At 44.3% G+C, this 19,008-nt stretch overlaps 1 protein-coding gene across 5 annotated transcripts in view; it reads right to left on the reverse strand.

The window, feature by feature from the left end:
- The window catches only part of NR1H3 (nuclear receptor subfamily 1 group H member 3), a 30,030-nt gene that overhangs the window by 5,234 nt on the left and 5,788 nt on the right, over positions 1-19,008 (reverse strand). For 3 of the 5 annotated variants that reach the window (XM_052782010.1, XM_052782014.1, XM_052782012.1), the window contains exons 2-5: positions 6,907-7,154; positions 3,833-4,099; positions 696-904; positions 270-449 (exon numbers count right to left, since the gene is read on the reverse strand). In XM_052782010.1, coding sequence (XP_052637970.1) covers positions 270-449; positions 696-904; positions 3,833-4,099; positions 6,907-7,024 — 774 coding nt within the window. In that variant the 5' untranslated portion in view covers positions 7,025-7,154. Of the gene's footprint in view, positions 1-269; positions 450-695; positions 905-3,832; positions 4,100-6,906; positions 7,155-10,703; positions 10,838-15,492; positions 15,629-19,008 lie in introns of those variants that run through there. The other 2 variants (XM_052782011.1, XM_052782013.1) reach the window with 2 other exon arrangements.

Raw genomic sequence — 19,008 nt, forward strand, 5'->3', positions numbered from 1 at the left:
ATTAAAAATTCCAAGGTAAATTCTGTTGCATCCTTTATGGTATCTGCTTCTGGAAAGGGCAAAATACCTGCTTACCACTACCAAGGCTCTTGCCTCATTCTCCTCCATGGCCCTTTGCCAGTATAGCCTAGCACTGCAGTAATGGTCCCATAGCTGAGGTCCTTCAGCCTGCCATCCCCAAAAAAAAGGGATGGAACCAGTTCTCCAGGTGGGTACTCCAAATTCTTTCATCTCCGCTACTATGTATTGTGGTGGAGCCAAATTCTCACCTCTATGGTAGATGTCTTCAATAAAGCGATCTGATCTTCCCTGGTGAGCTCCAGGAAGCCAGGTAGTTGCTTGGCAAAGTCCACAATCTCTTGCACAGAGATAATTGCAAGTTCTGTAAAGTGAGCAAAACGCTGCTGCCTTGCTTCACGGTTATTAGGGTCAGGAACTTGGGGCCACGGCTGTGGGAATGGGAAGAGACAGAATATATATGTGAAAGATGGAGCCAGGGCAGAAAGATTTGAAGATGAAGTGAACAGAGAAAGAAAATGAGACACATTGGAATATCATCCTTTGCTATTCTTCACAGAACTTTAGCCCACAGACGCAATGCCTAAAGTATCTCTGTTCTCCCAGATAATTTACCCACAACCCCGACTCCCCAAACTTCGCTTTTCTCATTTTGGGTACGCTGGTAGATTTTTTACCGTCACTTTGAGCCTGTCTGTGAATGAGCGCTGGTTGCACTGCTGTTGAGCGGCCACAAGCTTTTTTATCATGCTCAACTGTTCAGGTGTCAGTTTGTGGGAAGGGCTTGGAGGATTCGGAGGGTTCGGATGCACCACGACTGTCCGAGCCTGATCGTCTTCCTGCTTCTTCAGTTTCTTCAGTCGGATCTGTTCTTCAGACAGAACATCTAAAGCAGGAATAGCCAGAGATCAATCATGACATAGGAGTGCACTGGAAACCACACTAAACACAAGGTAACATGCTGTGGATGGAGAGGCAGAGATCACAGCTACCTGTATCTGGTATATCAGAGCATACACAACACAGACAGCAGACAGCAATACTTCTTATTTGTTTCTCCCTCTTTTCCCCACTTTAAGTTGTTCCATTGTCTTTCTCTTAATCATACTGTCATGCTAAGTGTTCACAAAGGACAGAATCTCCCTTCATGATGCCCTGCAGATCTCAGAAAGACAACAGCAACTTTCCCCACTGAGCAATTTCCCAAAATGTCATGTTATAACAGATTCCAGCAGGTGCTCTCTTCACATGCCATGGTGTGTCCATCACATTTTATGTTATCCTGCTGTTGTGTCTTTTTCCAATATTGCTAAATTAACAGCTTGTGTCATTTCATCTTCCTCTTGAGAGGCCAGAGTCAGTACTGGATGGAGTTCAAGAGTGAAAGGAAAACTCTCTACACAGCCCATCTGCAGCAGACTGTAGAATAGTAACATACCGCAAGATGAATAATGAAAGAATAGCTTTGCATAAAATGTAGCGAGGACTGCAAGTCCTTCAGGAGTAGGGTTAGAAGTCTTCTTCAGTCATGAAGTCAAAGAATATGCCATTTAGATGTAACATTTTAAGCAATAAAACAACTCAGAGGCATGTGTTGTGAAAAATCTTATTGGACCTACTGCTCATTAGCTAATTTAAATACAAAAAACTGTTAACAGCCTGTAACTAAGCTAACTGAAGAATTCACTGATCTGAACGTAGAGAAGGTTTGATGTTTCTTTAAGTCAAAGCTGCAAAAACTATCTGCAAGCTGCATCCCAAAAAAGGAAACTACCAGACATGCCTGGATTCAAGGATTATCTTCAAGAGAATCATCCTGTGAGTTAGTGATGAACAAACAAAAAGCAGAAAAAGGAATGATTGGGGAAAAAAAAAACCCAAACATATCTTCGGGAACAAAAATAAAAAACATAAAGCTTGACTTTGCAAACAAGATTTTTAAAGTGCTAAAAGATTTTTTGGCTACTTTTTATGCTCAGGTAACAAGGAAACATAGCTGCTACACAGGAAGGCAGGCCCCAAAACTGAACAAGTATATACTTGCACTTCTCAAAAGAATCATGTTAAACATGAAGACAAGAAATGGAGAACTACTGTGAGAGCACATTCTGAAATGGACAGTCCACAGGATTGGAGGGAAAGAGGAAGAACACAGCACATTCAAGCTGAGAGTAACCTTTATCCCTGACTTCCAACAGGGAGGATGCATGCACAGGTACACTCACAAAAATTACAATTCTAACAGCAAAGATGTTCAATACAATTACCAAATTAAGGGGGATCTGTAAGATTAGAAAATGCTAGTCACAGTGTTAGTTTAAGAAGGGAAGTAATTGATCCAAGCGATTACGGTCCCTCATCTTGGGACTCAGATGCACAAAGAATTTATAGCCAAGTCACAAGTTACCAGATATTACTGAATCTTGAAAACTGCCTATATGAAAGCTTCTGCTTTGAATTTAGCATGGTGTAATCTAAGTCACTTGGTTTGCCATGAAGGAACTATTTAACCTCATGGTTCACACTGGCTTAAGAACAATAAACTGGCCATGAGTAACTTCAGTCTGGGAATTAGAAGAATGTTTCCAACAATTAGTAGAGGGAAGTTCTGGAATGGCCTTCTAAGTGAAACAGCTGGAGGAAAAAGCCCTTAGTTTCCGTCAAGATTAACAGGGTGAATTTGCAGTGGGGATTACAGTGTTGACAACAAATGCCAAGCACTTGCTAATAACAACCCAAAGATTCCTTTCGGCCTAGTTTTCCTGAGCTGTCTTCAACATAAGACAATGAGTAAACACAGAAGCACATTGAGGCTCTCTAGTATCTACCTGTAACATAAGATTAGCAAGGTGGACAGGTAGCCTTGCTACATAGCTTTTCAAATACATCTGTTGTGTAGCTCTCAGGAGCAGGAGGAAATGCGGCAAAGACAGCATGCATGATGGTGATACAAACCAGTGTGACAAAGATACTGACTACGTTAGGTGTACCATGTTTCACGTTGAAAAAACTGAACAGCGAGTTTCCTTGGTGCAGCTCAGTGGTACTTACTTTTTGCAGAAGTATTTTTATGTTTCTGAAATACCCTCTGTTTCTCACTGTTCTGGGTGCTGGATGTCAGAAAAGTAGACTTCAAACAGATTTAACATTAACTGAGCATCCGTTCGGTCAGCCTTGGCCAGCAAAGGCATGAAACCCGGATGCCTTGGCCGAGGAGGGCTGTTCCTGATACGTGAGCAGGAACGTTGTTGAATATTCAGAAACAGCAGCCTTATGGCTCACGTGAGAAAAATAGCAGAGCTCACTAAAGGGAACAACGAGATCGGGTCTGTACAAACACAGCTGCAGTACTGTGGTGCTGCCCTTGACCTCTGTCACAAGCTCACAGTACGAGGCAAAGGAAAGTACCTGTTGTTCAAGGAGCACGGTGACCAACCTTGCAGTCCTGATCACAAGACAGACAGAAACCTGAGTTTACCGATACAGTTGACGGCATACTGAGGAATGCATAAATCTTAGTTGCGAGTCTTTCCTCTGATGTCATATTCCACGAGTTCTTACAAGGAATACAGCAGGGCTGGGGCTCTCAGCACACCAGTGCTGTTCCACTAACAGCCTCACCTCTCCACATGATACCTGCTAAGCTCTCGGCGACTTCCCACACACATTCCAGCATGCAGCCTGCATGGCTCACGTGTGACCCCCAAGCACTCACACTACACCCTTCTTTACATGCATCGGCCCGCAGCCCACCCCCACACACCTCCTGTCCCAAAACCACAGTGTTCCCGCCAGCACCATTTCCTGCACTCACACTGCTCCCGCATGCCTGCCTCCTGGCACTTGCGCAGCCGGCACTCCTGACACTTGCGACGCATGTACATGTCCATCTCACACTTGCCGCCATTCTTGCAGACGTACTGTGCACCCTTGATGACACTGCGACGGAAGAAGCCCTTGCAGCCTTCACAGCTCAGCACGTTGTAGTGGAAGCCAGAGGCCTTGTCCCCACAGACGCTGCACACTTCATTTCCCAGCATCTTAGGGGCTGGGCCCTTCTTCCGCTTCAGGGGGGGATTTTCTACCGAAACGAACAGTACCGAGGAAAAGGGGAGGGGAAAAAAAAAAAAAGAAAAAAAAAGGCCACACACATGAGGGAAGCATGGTGTTTGCAGCTGATTGCCCCATTCCTTACAATAACCAATGTCCTCACTCAAACTCACTATCTCCCAAACACACAAATGAAAAGATCAAGTCTCCCATTCCACAGGCTCCCCTTCTGGGCAAGTGTATCTTCTGCAACAAACCAACTATTGACATAATCCAGTTTCACCTCAACTATATAAGCAGATATAGCTTCATGCTTGTTCCCCTCCAAAATAGGGTGAAAGAGCTAAAACACGCTCAGGCCAGGTGTTTTCTGCACTTTGCATCAGCAGGAATGACAGTTAACAATGTGAGAAAGCTGCAAAAAAGTTGAGCTGAAATCCAAGACTGTGCAGAAAGTAATTTTCTTCAGAATTCACCTCCAGTTCTCTTACTTCTATTCTCTGCCATGCTCATGCACAAGGATAAGGAAAAATGGTTCAGCAGTCAAACAGTGACAGAAAACCAGTGCTGAAACCATGACCCTACAAAAAGCAGACTGAGGAGGCAATCCCTGTAACCGGAACACTTGGGGAAACTGTCAAGACGGAAGACAGCAACTTCGTGGAGTCAGGGGCAATGAGCAGGCAAGCAGCACACTGCACAAGCTCTGTGAACCTTTGGAACCCACATCATTTCTTCTTCAAGAGTGCTCCCCACTCCCAAAACTGAAGCACTCTCATACTGACAGTTAGTTCATTTACTAAACCTTGTTATTCCACCTGAAACACAGGGCCTTCACTACTGCCTCAAATTTCACATGGTCTTGTGCAGCAGCTCCCAGTTCTTCCTACGTCTTCCTACATCTTGTCACTAGCTGTGCATTCTGAAAACATCTTTGGTCTGCTCCAGCGTGTCTCACCTTAAGCCTTCCAGCCAATGCCTGCCGATGTTATTTGTGTTATCCCCTCCCTATTAGCCATCTCTCTTTTCATTCCACTTAATTCTAGCCATGTTGACATCTGACATGTCCTTCTGCACAGCTCATAGTGCAAGTATTTTTCTGTATGTTCACAAAAATTACAAACACCATGTCTTGATAAATCTCCAGATTATGTTTAGGTATGCCTGGAAAGCAGTTACACTGGAGTTAATTCATAGGGATTGGTTTGCAGAGCAAGGCTTCTGCATTTCCTGATCAGCATCAGGGTTACAATGGCAGGTCTCATTTTCATACATACGGTTCTAATACCTCTATCTTTACTCTCAGTTACGCTTACTATTCTGCTCGAGTTCCTGAAATGGTAAACAGTTTTAGGTCAGTCTCAGAAATTATTATTAGTGTTCTTCACTACATATTGGTTTTCACAGTCTTAAGTATCTTGGTGTTGATTTTCAATCCCAAGGTCTGGAGGTCACTCATTTTGGCCTGCACTTCTCCTTGCAGATTCAACAGCAGGAAAATGTCATCAGAAAGGTTAAGTCTCTGATATTCCCCTCTCCTGTTCTACTATATTTCTCTTCAAACAATCTATTACCAAGAGGAAATTACACAATGCCTAGTCATTTCAAATTACTTCGTCTGCCATTGCATATATATTAATTGGTATAACAACTTTGCAGAAGCCTCAAGTTACGTTCATATGTTTCTGAGGGACAGCAGAGTAATCCAATGACTTCCACAAGATGGATTTGTCTGTCCTGTGGATTTCTTACCTGTCTTTAAAACATTACATAAACATCTGATTACCATTCCTGTTACCATTTAATTGAGACAGATAGGCTTATACTTTGATCTATGCAAATTATTCTCCATTGTTGAACATGAACCACTTTAGTTACATAGCTTATTGTCATTTTCTGTAGTCAAAGATAACACAGAAATAATTTCAGATGTATCAAGCGTGATTGCCATCTCTGCACCTTTAGCTCTCATTAGGGCCCTCCTTCTTTGGTAGATCCCCTATTTAATAATTTTTTTCCACATTTTGTGGCTTTTTTTCTTGCATTTTTGTAAGGCATTTATAAATTGTTTTCTTTTTCTGCCCTCAAATCTGTTTTAAGGACTTTTATTGGGTAATATCGCTTCACCTTTCAACTACTCTCTTTGCTTCTACTCTCTTGATGAGTCCTCGTTCAATGCTCAGATTGCCTCTTCTTTTTATATCGGGGATTGCCCATTGCCTCACTGTTCAACAGCTACATTTATTTGTCATATTTTCATTAAGTTTCTGATACTATGCTAAACACCTCTCTTGTACTTTCCTTTTTTTCCTGTTACCCGTCCAGAGTTGTTATACTATGTCTTCTTACAGTTTGAAAGTGTAGGATTGTGTGTGTCCATAGCAATTATAACTGCAAAATCTCAGTTCTATTTCCTGATACTCTTTTAACCTCAGTTAACCTCAGAAACGTGTAGAGGAAACTTCTGACTGTCTCTCCATTATATGAATCTGCAAGAACCTATTATTTCTTTACATCACTAACCCTTGTTGGATTGTCACCTGTAGTACACCTTTATTGTTCAGCAGTTTTTGATAAGGCTAACAAAAAGAAATTCATTTTACCACCACAGACCTAGCCTCTAGAAGGTCAAATAAGCAAAATATTCAACACATTTATCACCTGGATAAACCCAGGCATCTTCAACTATCAATAACTGATTCTATTGTTAGACATTCTCTCTGAGCGCCTCAAGCACAGCAGAACTCACCCTAAAATTTTGCCCAGTATCAATTCTGCTTGCAGCTGAAAGAATGCATAGGCTTTAGCTTGCATGGATTTAGTAAAATTTTGCCATACCTGCATGCTCAGGAGGGTTCTCTGAGCCAGGGAAGAGTGAAAGCCCTTCCTCCTCCATCTCAAATACACTTGCCACCCTCTTCCCATGATCCTGTGTGCTGAGTTGAGTGGGACCCATGGAGGCCACACAGGAAGGGCTCACTATAATCTCATCGCTGCAGCATTATTACTGCCAAGCAAGGGGCCGCAGGTGTCTTTCTTCAACGTCTTCAGTTTCTCTCTGCTACTAAAAGTCAGAAAGGAAGTACCTGTGGAAAAAACACAGATGCAAAAGAGGCAAGAGTTCAACTACTGAGGCTATTAAGTCCCAAAATCTATTACAAGCTGCACCACAAGCAAGCTTCAAGATTTTGTTTCCTTATTTATTCAAAGGGACAATTAACTTTGTTTTATCAATGTTTATGCTCTTGAAACACAATATTTTAACAAACTGTGGTAAAAGGTATAAGCTTAGCACACCCAGGCACAAAACTGTCTTTTTATTGCCAAAATATTTATCAAAGCAGGACAAGACTTCATTACTGCTAACACCACCAGGGGACTTCAGTCCTGACCTCTCCAAGTGTGCAAGAGGGAAATTCCAGGCTTTACAACTGGTCGCCTTTGTTAAAGCTTCCAGTAACAAATAGCTCATTGCTGCCAGCTGCCCTGGATTTTGTGGCATGTACTGCAAAGCACATAGAAAATTGTAAAAGACAATTTTGATACAATTATTTATTAAAGACTACAAAACACCGAATTTCCCTATTAACATCAGTAGCCAAAGGCTGTGCCAAAGATCAGTGATGTATCAAAGATGAGGATGACAAATCCTCCCCTCACCTACAGCAAGAAATTGAAAGCCAGCATCATACCTACAGGAAACGACCATTACGCCACCCTCAGGAAACAGATTCACTACCAACCTTCTGAGGATACCCTTTTCTGGAACCTGGAAACCATACTGAAAAGCAACTTTATTATACAGCACTAACTCCACTACAGAACCTGAACCTGGAAAGCAAATCCAATCACTTTTTTCCAAAAAGCCCTACCTGCACAGAATAAGGCCTTACTGGTTTGACTGCACGGACTTAGTGAAACTGATGCAAACTGCTAATGTAAACACCCCTAATCTGATTGAACATGCATTTGATCAGTTGATCTTAACTCAGTGATTTACCAATGCAAGCTAAAGGGATTAACTGATTTAAAAAAGCAACTACGTTAAAGGCCTGTACCAGTTTAACTTGAGTGACTGAGTTCAGGACTGGAAGCCTGCCTGCCACTCTCTGAAAGACAGGAGGTGACGGGAAGCAGCAGCCCAGATACAAAAGCATCAGGTAAGCAGGGGCATGCCTCACACACTGCGGCGCTGACTGGGAAGAGGCAGAGGACCACAGTCCCAAGTCCCTTCCTCCCTCCCGGGTACTTGGACCGGACCGTGCATCTTTTCTTAGAATGCCAAAGGCAAAGATGAAAGCAATACCACCCCCCTCCCAGTGTTCTGAAACAGTCATCAGGTATAAAAGCAGTCATAATGTGAAGCCTGCTGAGCTCCTGCCATCTCCAATTACACTGTGGCAGATAATAGATGCAGGTGTTAAAAATCACAGGGCATATTAATTCACATGACCTTTGTAAATACAGCCTCAGACTGTATAAGGAATTCAGAAATCCCTCCCCCTTGGTGCACGCAGCCACTGAATTGCTGGAGAAACAGATTATCTAGGATAAAAGCAGTGGCAGCAAATATGAAACTCAAAACCATAGAAAGGAAGAAGTCCTAATGTGGGAGACTACAACCTAACTGATGTGATTTGCAACCAATTCAAAGAGACTCACAGTCCTCAAAGAAAAAACATGGCTATCAAAATCAACTTTTTTTTTTTAAAAAGTCTCCACAGTAAATCCTGCATCAACTGAAAACCTTGTGGAGAGGCACAGAGCACCAGATGGAGATAGGAACTTCACCGAAACAAACCCAAACCCAACTTGTATTCCTAGTCCTATGTAAGCTCCTCACTGATGTTGATATCAGTTGTGTCTGAACATGTTTGGGCATGAAACAAGAAAGCTAAGTGTACTGCCTCAGTGCATCTCCACATTCCTTTAAACCACGCAAAAGACTCACTCAAACATTAATTATTGTGCAGAATTAATCACCAGCAGCAGTACCACAGTGATTTTTCAAAGGAAGAGTTTGATCCCCCAGCTGAGGGACTGAGTGACAGTGCTCAGGCCCCACTGCCTTCAGTTCAGTGATCCAGCCAGTCTTGCTGCATCCCAGCCACAACTGCGATGTATTCCGGAAGGCAAAAGAGGAGGGTACAGCCTGATGGGATTTCAAAACTGTGTCATGCACACAACCACGACACAACATTGCAAGAGCGAAACTTGCTGTCAGCAGGACATCTGGAGCCCAAAGCAGAGTTTCTAAGAGACTGCAGACTTCCTGGCAATGTCTGAGAAGCCTGCAGTTACCAGCAGGGAGGGGAGTATAAATCCACGTGCACACCCAGGACACAGCGAGGGGTAAGGCCTATGAGCCACTATCTTCATGCTGTAAAACCAACCCACACGTTCCTACTTCGTGCACCAGCCTCCAGCCTTCCCAAAACAGAATGGGCCAGGTAAGAGAGGCCTCTTGTCTTCTCTGCTCCTCAGACACAGTATTTTTTAGTTTTGTAGATGTAGTAACAGTTGCAGGCTGTGGAAAACTGACCTAACTACAAACAGCAGCACTCTGGTGCTAGGTAAAGAAACCTAAACTAGCATTCCCCCCACAGACACACAAGTGAGAGGCTGTATGACTAGGCCAGGGAGTTAGTTTTCACAGAAATACATAAGGATTGTTTTCAAATGACTAAAAATTTTGTCAAGTTTTGTACTCATAATCATGTTATTAGAAAATCACATCTTCTGATTTGCACCACCACTTCAACTAAAAATGTTGAAGGGTGATGCAAGCTGTAACTGCAGAAGGGAACACTGTCTTCTTGACATAATCTGTTGTGCTGCCTCCCACTGTCTGTCTCAACTCTGTCAGTTTTAGAAACCAGGACTGGCCAAGTGACAAAAGATGAAGCAATCACTTCTCTCTAACGCAGCATCTAGAACAGAGGAACCTGATGAGCAGACATACTCCAGTGAGGAAGCACATATAGATGAAAGGCTAAGGGAAACAATTTTCTGCCAGCTCTTGCCACCCATGTCTCAAATAAGACACTAAACACTTCTGAAATGTGTTGCTACCAGCTTTGCCCTACTCCATTTCTTCCCTCTCCCTTTCTTTTCTGAGACAACAGAACAACTCAGATACCAATGGTCCCAAGGTCAGCGCTCTTGCAACAGAAAGTACTGTTAACAGAGACTAGAGGTGGCAGCCCTGCCTCTTGCACCTCACGCTAAGTGCCAAAAACATTCATTACTTCCACCAGCAACAGTCTCATCTTGTCCCATTCCCTCAGCTGAGTCCTCTTCCAAGCCCAGCTGAAGCACTTATGTACTCTTCTGGAAGTCTTTGATCTGACCTGTCATCAACACACACAAAGCTACAGAATATGCCTAATTTCTGTCCCACATTCACTGGGCACAATAAAGGAGATAGCACTGGGCAGCACAGCACAAAGAAACCAAATGAGCCAGGTGCAGTTACTGTGACACTTCTGCTAAACATGTCTGTCTTCCCCTGGTATTCCTTGCTTTCTTTGAGAAGTTTAAGGATCAAGAACCAGACCAGATGCAAGCACACCTCTGAAGAAACTGTACTGTGGAGTGCAGGAATAATCAGAAGAATAGCACAATGAGCCCTTTACCTCCAAATACTGGATGTTCAGAGGAAACGGTAGCTTTTTAGGAAGTTCACGCAAGTCTCTGGGATCTTTCAAAACAGGATTTACCGGTCAGAGTCCTGGTCCTGTAAATTACAAAATCCTACAGCCTTCTGCCATGGGAAAATATATGGTTACGTTTCAGTTCTGTAGTGAATCACGAGCATGCACTCTGCAGCACGTCAGCATCAGCAGAAGAGACCTTACATTTGTATACATATGTTAACATGACTGTGCTCATGCATCACACAGCTGTGTGTCAACAGGACTGTGCCTTTGTGCATGAGCCTAACAGGCTGATGGTGAACAAATGCATGTGATAGGAAGGGCTATCTTTCAGAGGTACCTAAAGCAGGGATATAATTGGGCATTTTGGCTTCTAAACGTGTTCTGACATGCAATACAAGTGCCAGCACCCAATGTGAATCTGCCTCTGAAAGTTGGGCTCACAACAGTGTGTAAGAGTCTCTGCTGAAATCCAAATGCACAACTCACACAGTGGTAATGCTACCTCGGGTATCAAAAGTTGGCTGCAGATCTAAATGGCCAAGAAAAAAAACCAACCCTGTTGGACTGAGATTTCACAGGACCCTACAGCACCAGCACAGAACTAAGCCCCTTAGGAGGCACCACTGTTCCAATCCTTTCCTAAGGTGTAGCCAGTATTTTGTGACCTAATGCTCTTCCTACCCCATCTCTGGCATAGCAGACAGAGTATTTTCACAAACCTTCCCAAGGAACTTGGTACTACCTTGTAGCTGTCTCAGAGAAACAAAGGCTATTCCTAGCTCATGTTGGCTCATTCCTCTTCCTTTCCTCTGCATCATCACATTTCTCAAGAAATGCTGGAGCAGCTAGTAGGTCTGTAAGCGGGGCAAAAGTACACATATAACAGGTTTCAACTAGGAAAAAGTTGAAAGGGACACTTGTAACTTTCAGGACAGAAAAAGAATCCTATGCAAATCTGTCACTTTGAAAATGAAGCAATATTACATATGAAAACTGTTAAAACTCATGGGGAAAAATAATTAACTTCAGATTGTCAATGGGAGGGACAAACCATGAAAATGCAAGGTGTGCAAAGCAGTGCAACAGGATAGCATAAAGAATGGTTTTGAACAGTATGTTTACAAAGAATGGAAAGAACGGTTCTGTAACTCTCATGGAATGGAGACTAGCTCTGTGGCCCTGCTGTAAACCCCTCTCTACAGAGAACTGCAGGGACACGGTTTGAAATTGCACTATCCATTCTGATCTTTCAGACAACCATAAACTGGAAGGAGTTCGCAAGCCACCGTCAGTCTCAAGCTGATAAAAAAAGGCTACAGCTTCCTGACTGCTTTCATTTGCTGTCAAGCTAAGCTTCAGCTGACCATGAGCAGCTGCCCAAGCGTGCAGCACTGGCCTGTGAACCTTGCAAGTTGTTGCGACCTCTGCCAACTATGCAAGAGCCCTACCCGTCACTGCTGGCCGTGCAGCCTGCTCCTCAGGGATGGGCAGCCGCATTCTGGTCTCCTGCACCCAAGTTAAGGGTCTTATGCCCACCTCTGCCTCTCTAGCTCTGAGTTTGAGATGCTCCCCTGCCCTTACTTTGGCTTACTCCTGCCGCTAACTCCTTTATTACCCATGACTTTGCTGACTTCTGGCATGGCCTTTGCCCAAGCACTTGTCTCTCCTTTTGATCTGGTGCATCCCTAAGCTTGACTGGGTTCTCACTGCAGCTCCCAGCTATCACTGTGAAGACTTCCTTTGGCTTTAGCCTGGTCTCAACACACAGCATGCCATCTCCTACCCAGGTCGGGTATGGATGGCATGGCAGCGTTCAGAGAACAACAGCAGAAGTGACTAAGAACTGAACAGATTAAAATAAACAAACATGTGTCACTTGGTTGAAAGAGTACTGGGAAAGAGAAGCAGGAAGGTCTAATGATGGTGTACAGCAGGATGAAAGGCATTATTCTGAAAGATGGTACGCCTAAGAGGAATAGAAGGAAACTGAGGAAGGGAAAGTCAGGCTATTACAGAAAAACACCCTAAAGGTGAGTTCTGGGAGACTGGAGGGCAGTCTCCATAACTTTTCCTTCCAAAATTCGACCTTATATTACAACCTAAATGCAAAGAGGTCTGCAGACATTTCTGAATCTTAACCTAATAAGGCTTAGATGCTCTTGACCCACAGAATATGCTATTATAAACAAACAATGGCAGCAACAGAAGTTCCAAGCTAGCTCCACCCTACCGCAGGTAAGAAGGGATAGAGGACTGAAACAAAAAAGAAGTCTCTCTCCATTGAACAAATTGGTTAGCAAGGTGAACTGGAATCATAAGGCACAACTGTACTACCAAACAGAACGCAATAATTTAGGGCAGAAACAGGCCAAAGTACTTTTGCTTTGCTCCACATAAAAAACCCCAGCCAAACTCACTCCTTGTCTATGATCTTCAGAGCACAGGATTTGTTTATTTCCTACACAGCCTGTGGATGCCCCCATTTTGGGAACAGGGCTTCCCAAATCGTACATCAGATGAAGACAGAATGCGCTGACTCCAGTCCCACCCAAGAACCTAACAAGCTCTGCAAAGGAACTGCTCACCCCACTAGCAATTGTTTTGCAAGAATTCAGCTCTCCTTTTCACATGCCTCATCCAGCAGGAGATGTTCCCTCCCCTCTCACCTGCCTCTCATTATTCCTTGCCTGTCAAAGACTGAGGTTTTGGTTTTGCCCTTGTCTTCGCCTCTTGGTTTCTGCCTGATCAAAGAGTGCCATGTCAACGCAAGGAGCAAGAGGAAAAGAGTATATGTGTGACTGCTTTCAGGGTGGGTAAGATCCTGAAATGGGCTGTGCCGTTCCGTTTCCTCCCTCCCTCTCTCCCAACTGCCAGATGCCCTTGGTCCTGCAACTGAACGGAGGAGAAAGGAGATGAGGTTACTGGAGTTCATTCACACTGCGCACAGCGCTGCTCTCACCTCCCTTCCTGTTTGCATGGAAGTATCAGTCCCTCTGACAAAGGGAGAGGGAAAAGAGAAACAGGCAGAAAGGGAGAGAGAGGAGATGATGGTAAGAGAAGATAGGCTTCTCCCTGGTTAATGACTGGAAATGAATAACAAGTGATATCAGGAGTGATGTGGCCACCTTGCTGCCATGAAATTCCTTTAAAGGCCATTGACACAAGTTCCCTTGAACTCTGGAAAACGGTACAAGCCAGGTCTGGGTAAAAAAGCCCCAGTCCCTTCTACCCCTTCTAGGCTTTCAACTGTCACCTCAGCTTTCAACTGTCACCTCAGCTTTCAAGCTTCTGGCTAACCTAGAGTATAACCACCTTAGGAATGGCAAGAACTAGGGCATGCACTGGGTTACAGCAAGGAAGATGTTACAGTAGCAGCATTCCTCCACCTTCCCCTCCAAGCTGTCTTGTAAAAAATGACAAGTCATCCTTTCTCAGTTCCATCTGGCCAGATGAGCTCTGAAGCCAGTGACACAACATGGGGAGTAGACAGAGCACAGCCACTTTGGAGCGACACCAACTTGTGCAGCACCCACAGGGATGAACATGAGAAGAACTTGCCATTTGTAGCTGGACTGCAATAATCCCCCATGTCTGGCTGCGAATCCAGCTCATTGACAGCTCGACACCACTATCAGCACCAACCTTCAGATGGCAGGAAGCACAACTGAGGCTTTGACAGGGGCTTCCAACAGGAAAAATCCCATCTGTGCTCCTCCCAGGAGGATGAAACACACAAAGCGGAGCAGCTGCCCCCTCCTGCTAGCAGAGGAGCAAAGAGCAGCTCTCTGCCACTCCTTGGGAAGAAGGGGAAGGGAGGAGATCCAGCCTGGAGCCTTGTCTACACAATATGTTTGTCAGCATCAGCTATAATAGCAAACTCCCCCCTATGGAAATTCACTTCAAAACGGCAACAGCTTTCTTTTGCCAGTACCACTCACAATTTCCCCAAGCAAATTAAGCTATTCTACCAGTAAGTCTTTTTTTTCCCTTGCACATCTAAGTCTATCTATGCAAAGGTGGTTTTGGTTTGCATGTTTTTTTCTTCCTAGGGCCCCTGTATTGGCTAATGGTGTAATTCTTTTGCACTTCTAACCAAACCACCAGGCATACACACACACACACAAAAAAAAGAATAAAATCAAACGTGAAAAGTGTTCAAGCAACCTAGAAAAACTTCCTACTACAAAATAATCTGCTAACTAGCAAGACCCTGCTTTGGAAAATTAAAGTTGAGGTGTTTGCAGCCCATTATTCCTGCTGCTGACCAGCTCTTACACATCCTACGTGCAGTGACAGCTCATCACGTCCTACCTGACAGCTGAAAACAAGATCTGACCCCACCACCTTAGTTTCCTTACAAATGCCACTCCATGGCAGCATGGAAAACATGTCCACAGACTCTGTTTCTTTCTGGATTCCTTCTCTAGCTTTACTCAGCCATCAATACCTTGTTCTACACAATTATACATAGCTATCCAAAACATAACAGCCAGTCGTTCTTTGAAGCAACAGTTTTAAGACCCAGAGCTTCCTTAGTCTTCGCAGAGAACAGGGTTTAAAAGAGACAGGAAATACACCGTGTCATCCAGATCAGAGGTAATGGCAATAACCAGCTAGGTTCAAAAAGCTGCTTTTTTTAAAATGGGGCTTGCACGGAAGTGAAAAAAAAAGAAAAAAGAAAAAAAAGAGTTAGAGAAGCCTGGCTCTTCGATCATTGTGGACTTCCACAGGGGCGCCACATTACAGAACAAAAGAAAACTCCTACCTTGGATCCTACATTCCTCCTTTATGACCCTCAGTCCCACAGATGTTACAGCCCTGCTTCAGGGAACACAAGTCTGACTCACGGCAGATTTGAGATGTCATCCCAATGCCATCTCCAAACTGAAGCAAGATCAGAACTTAAAAACAAACAAACAAAAAAGAGAGACAAGAATGAATACCCCAAATAGCATGCCAATAGTAGAGATGCAAGGGAAAAGGATTAAACCTAGTCCGTAAGCAATAAGAGAACCAACTAGATTTTGCCTAGAAAAGGGCACTGCAGGCCTTTTTTCTGCATGTAGAAAATTATAATGATAAATAATCACACAACATACTGTTTACCTGATTGTTTCCTTAAAATAATTCCATCTCCACTGAACTATACAGTACGGGAATAACATTTCATCACCCATGCCTATTCTAGCCAAGTGCCTTTATCAGCTGGCACCAGAAAAGGGAAATCTGCTCAGCTCCCCAGGTTGTCTCAGCCCATCTCTTCAACATCAGTATCCCAAACTGCTGTTGACTCCTCTGAGCAGGAAGACAGCCCAATCCGCTGTCAGCACTGAACTACTACTAAAACAGATAAAAGCAGTAAGCAGCAGCTGCAATATTTTACTAGGAAGACAAGATGACAAAGGACGCATAAAGCTGTAGGATGTATCACAGCAAAGCCAGAAAGAGAACTTAAAAGCCCGCAACTCCTAGCCCTTGTCCAGACCACCTTCTCTTTCAAACTGGTCTTCTCCATCCTCTAGAAGCTATGAAATAAAAGAACATGAAGAATAAGAGGGAAAAGAAGAAAGAACACAATAAAGGAGAGGGCTGTTTACGGTACAATTGTTTGTTCATTTTTCTTATTTCCTCCTTTCCTCCTACCCCAAGAGTACTTCCATCAGCATACTGCATATCACCATAACTGAAACAAGATTGTTTCTGGGAAACAGCCTTTTTATAATGTACCTAGACAGCACTTTGTATCCAAGCGCCATCCCACCTAAAAGCATCAATCAAAACAATACCGATCACAGGCAAAACAGAAATACAGTACTGGATTGCAAAACAGGCAGGAAACTATTAAGATTCCCTTAAGGGCAGTAGGGGAAAAGTACCGCTTTCCATTCATAGAAATATCATCCCTAGATGTAGCACAGAGGTCAGGAAGAAATGACAGTACGACAGAAATACCCATATAAAGAACACATCGGAGGGATACTGGAATGGAGTTTTAAATTGCTTCAAAGTAAGCTTGACTGTTAGTCTATTCCCCACTCATCCATTACCAGGGATATATTTTGGCAGGTTTTGCTAACACTGCTCTTAGAAGAATGGGAGAAGAGAGGCAGGGGTACCCACCCTGCAGCAGATGTGTGTATCCAAACCTAGATCGGCCAGAAGACTGCAGTAGAGCAAGAGGAGAGATCAGAAGAGATGCCAAGAAACACAGTGAAGACTGGCACAGGGGTGCAGGTCAGAATAAAGGACTATTATGAGCTCTGTTGCAAAGTAAACTTGCCCTGCTTTTGACTTTACTATTCTGGATCCTGGCCTGTAGAGTCTATTTCTGCTTTGGGGGTCATTGCAACTAAACACTTCGAAGGTACAATAACAGCAAAATAAGGAGGGATTTTTTTGTTTGTTTTTTATAAACCCACGGGGTAGAATCTAAGAGGGAAGGGTTAAAGGTCTGAAAATGAGAGAAAGAGGATCTGTGCGACAGGAAGGGAGCATGTGAGAGGGCGTGTGACAGGCTGTGTAGCAGAATGTGTGTGTAGATCTCATTCCCTCCGAGGCTCTTGGCCAAATGTGGAGCTGAACTTTCTGCAGACTTTGTCCTGCCAAGTCATGTTCCCTTCTCACACTGCCTGACATCACCACAAATACTCAGCTGGAAAACAGTCCAGAGCCGGACAGAGTCCACTGCTCAAACACCAGCCAGTGAAATGGCTGCACTCACCGCACACCCACCAGATGAGAAACCAGAGCCACCGACCCTCCTCGCAGGTTATCTCCAAGCACCCAGGAGGCCTTGCCCTCTTCCATCCAGAAAGAGCCCTAACAAGGCACAAAGAGATCGGAGGTGCTAACAGACAAATGCTTTTCTATTGCCCAAATAACGTAGCCCAGAACAGATTGAAAGTCTGCACAAAGGCTCTAAGAGAAAAAAGCAAAAGAACGTAACCATCAGATTGTCCAGGTTTGTTACCAGCAACGTGCTGCAAGGAGCCCACTCTGTTCCCAACTCCAGTGCAAACCTGCCACAAGGAGAAGGAAGCCATCACACACGACCCACCGACAAACCAGGAGCCAGTGGTTCTGCAAAGACTGATGCTCCAGCAGGGTTGGCAGGAAGCAAGCAAACATCATACTGTCAGAGAGCTTGTATCGCCTGACTTCTCAGAAATAATTGCGAACCCAAAATCAATGCTGGAAAATGTGAGCACGTGTAGGAGTGTGTGGGAGCGGGCAATGGGGCTAAGCCAACAGGTGGCTGGATTTCTTATTTTGATCCTTGAATCAAGGGAGAAGGGTGGGGATGGCCTGCTGATTCTGGGACGCCACTAAAAGCACCACCCAGAGCAAGTATCAGGGAGTAGCAGTTGGAGATGATACTGAAATAAGGGAGGACAAAGTCTGCAGCCTCTTCTTGTTTTTTCTTCAGCCTTCACCCCCAGCCTGCTGCTCAAAAGCAGCATGATAGAAAATGCCCTCAAAGTGCAGGTGATTGGGAGAAAATTCATGTTTTCTTCAGGACAAGGTTTCTGCTTTTTCCACTCCTGTTCTACTTCTAGGAAAACAAACAGCAACTTGGGAGTTTCCTGGAAACCAAGGGAAAATTCTTCTTAGTCCCATATAGCTCAGAAAGTTAAGTCCCCTCTTCCCAGACACGCCTAGATAACAGAAACTACATTATACAATCTGTGCTTATCGGTATTTTACATTTTAAAACACTCCTTACGGCAGAAGCTCCCGCTTCCTTTGCTAAGGAAGGGAGTCCGACACCTTCGTAAAGGTCTAGCAGTGCAACCTTGCCTGTCCACATGCTATATGGACCTCAAATCAAATCCCTGGGACTTCCTACCCAGACCTGCATGTGCCTGAGACTCTGTGCCCCTCACCAGTTGTAAACACAGAAGCCATCTGTTGAACTTCTTCCTGGACTTCTCACAGAAACCAGAATATTATTCCTCTCCTACAGACAATGGCCAAGGGTGCGAAGCAGTCAAACAGGAGACCAGAAGCACAAAGCTGGTATTTGAAGGCGAGGTGACAGCTTCGCCTTCTACTCTCAGAACGTGCAGCTGGGTGAGCTGCCCTGCCTCAGTGGCAGTACTCATGCAAGCCAAAGCATGCTGGTGAGGAGGGCTGGCCACAGGACTCTCCTTGTGTGCATATGTGCATGCATGTCAAGGCAAGCACCACCAGAGCAAGTCTCAAAGGCTGTTCCAGTGCAACTTCATGTGCCCACAGACATGCGCACATGGGTTCCTGCTGGTGGCTGCACAAGAAGCCACTA

Source organism: Harpia harpyja, chromosome 3 (assembly GCF_026419915.1).
Source record: "Harpia harpyja isolate bHarHar1 chromosome 3, bHarHar1 primary haplotype, whole genome shotgun sequence".
NCBI lineage: Eukaryota > Metazoa > Chordata > Aves > Accipitriformes > Accipitridae > Harpia > Harpia harpyja.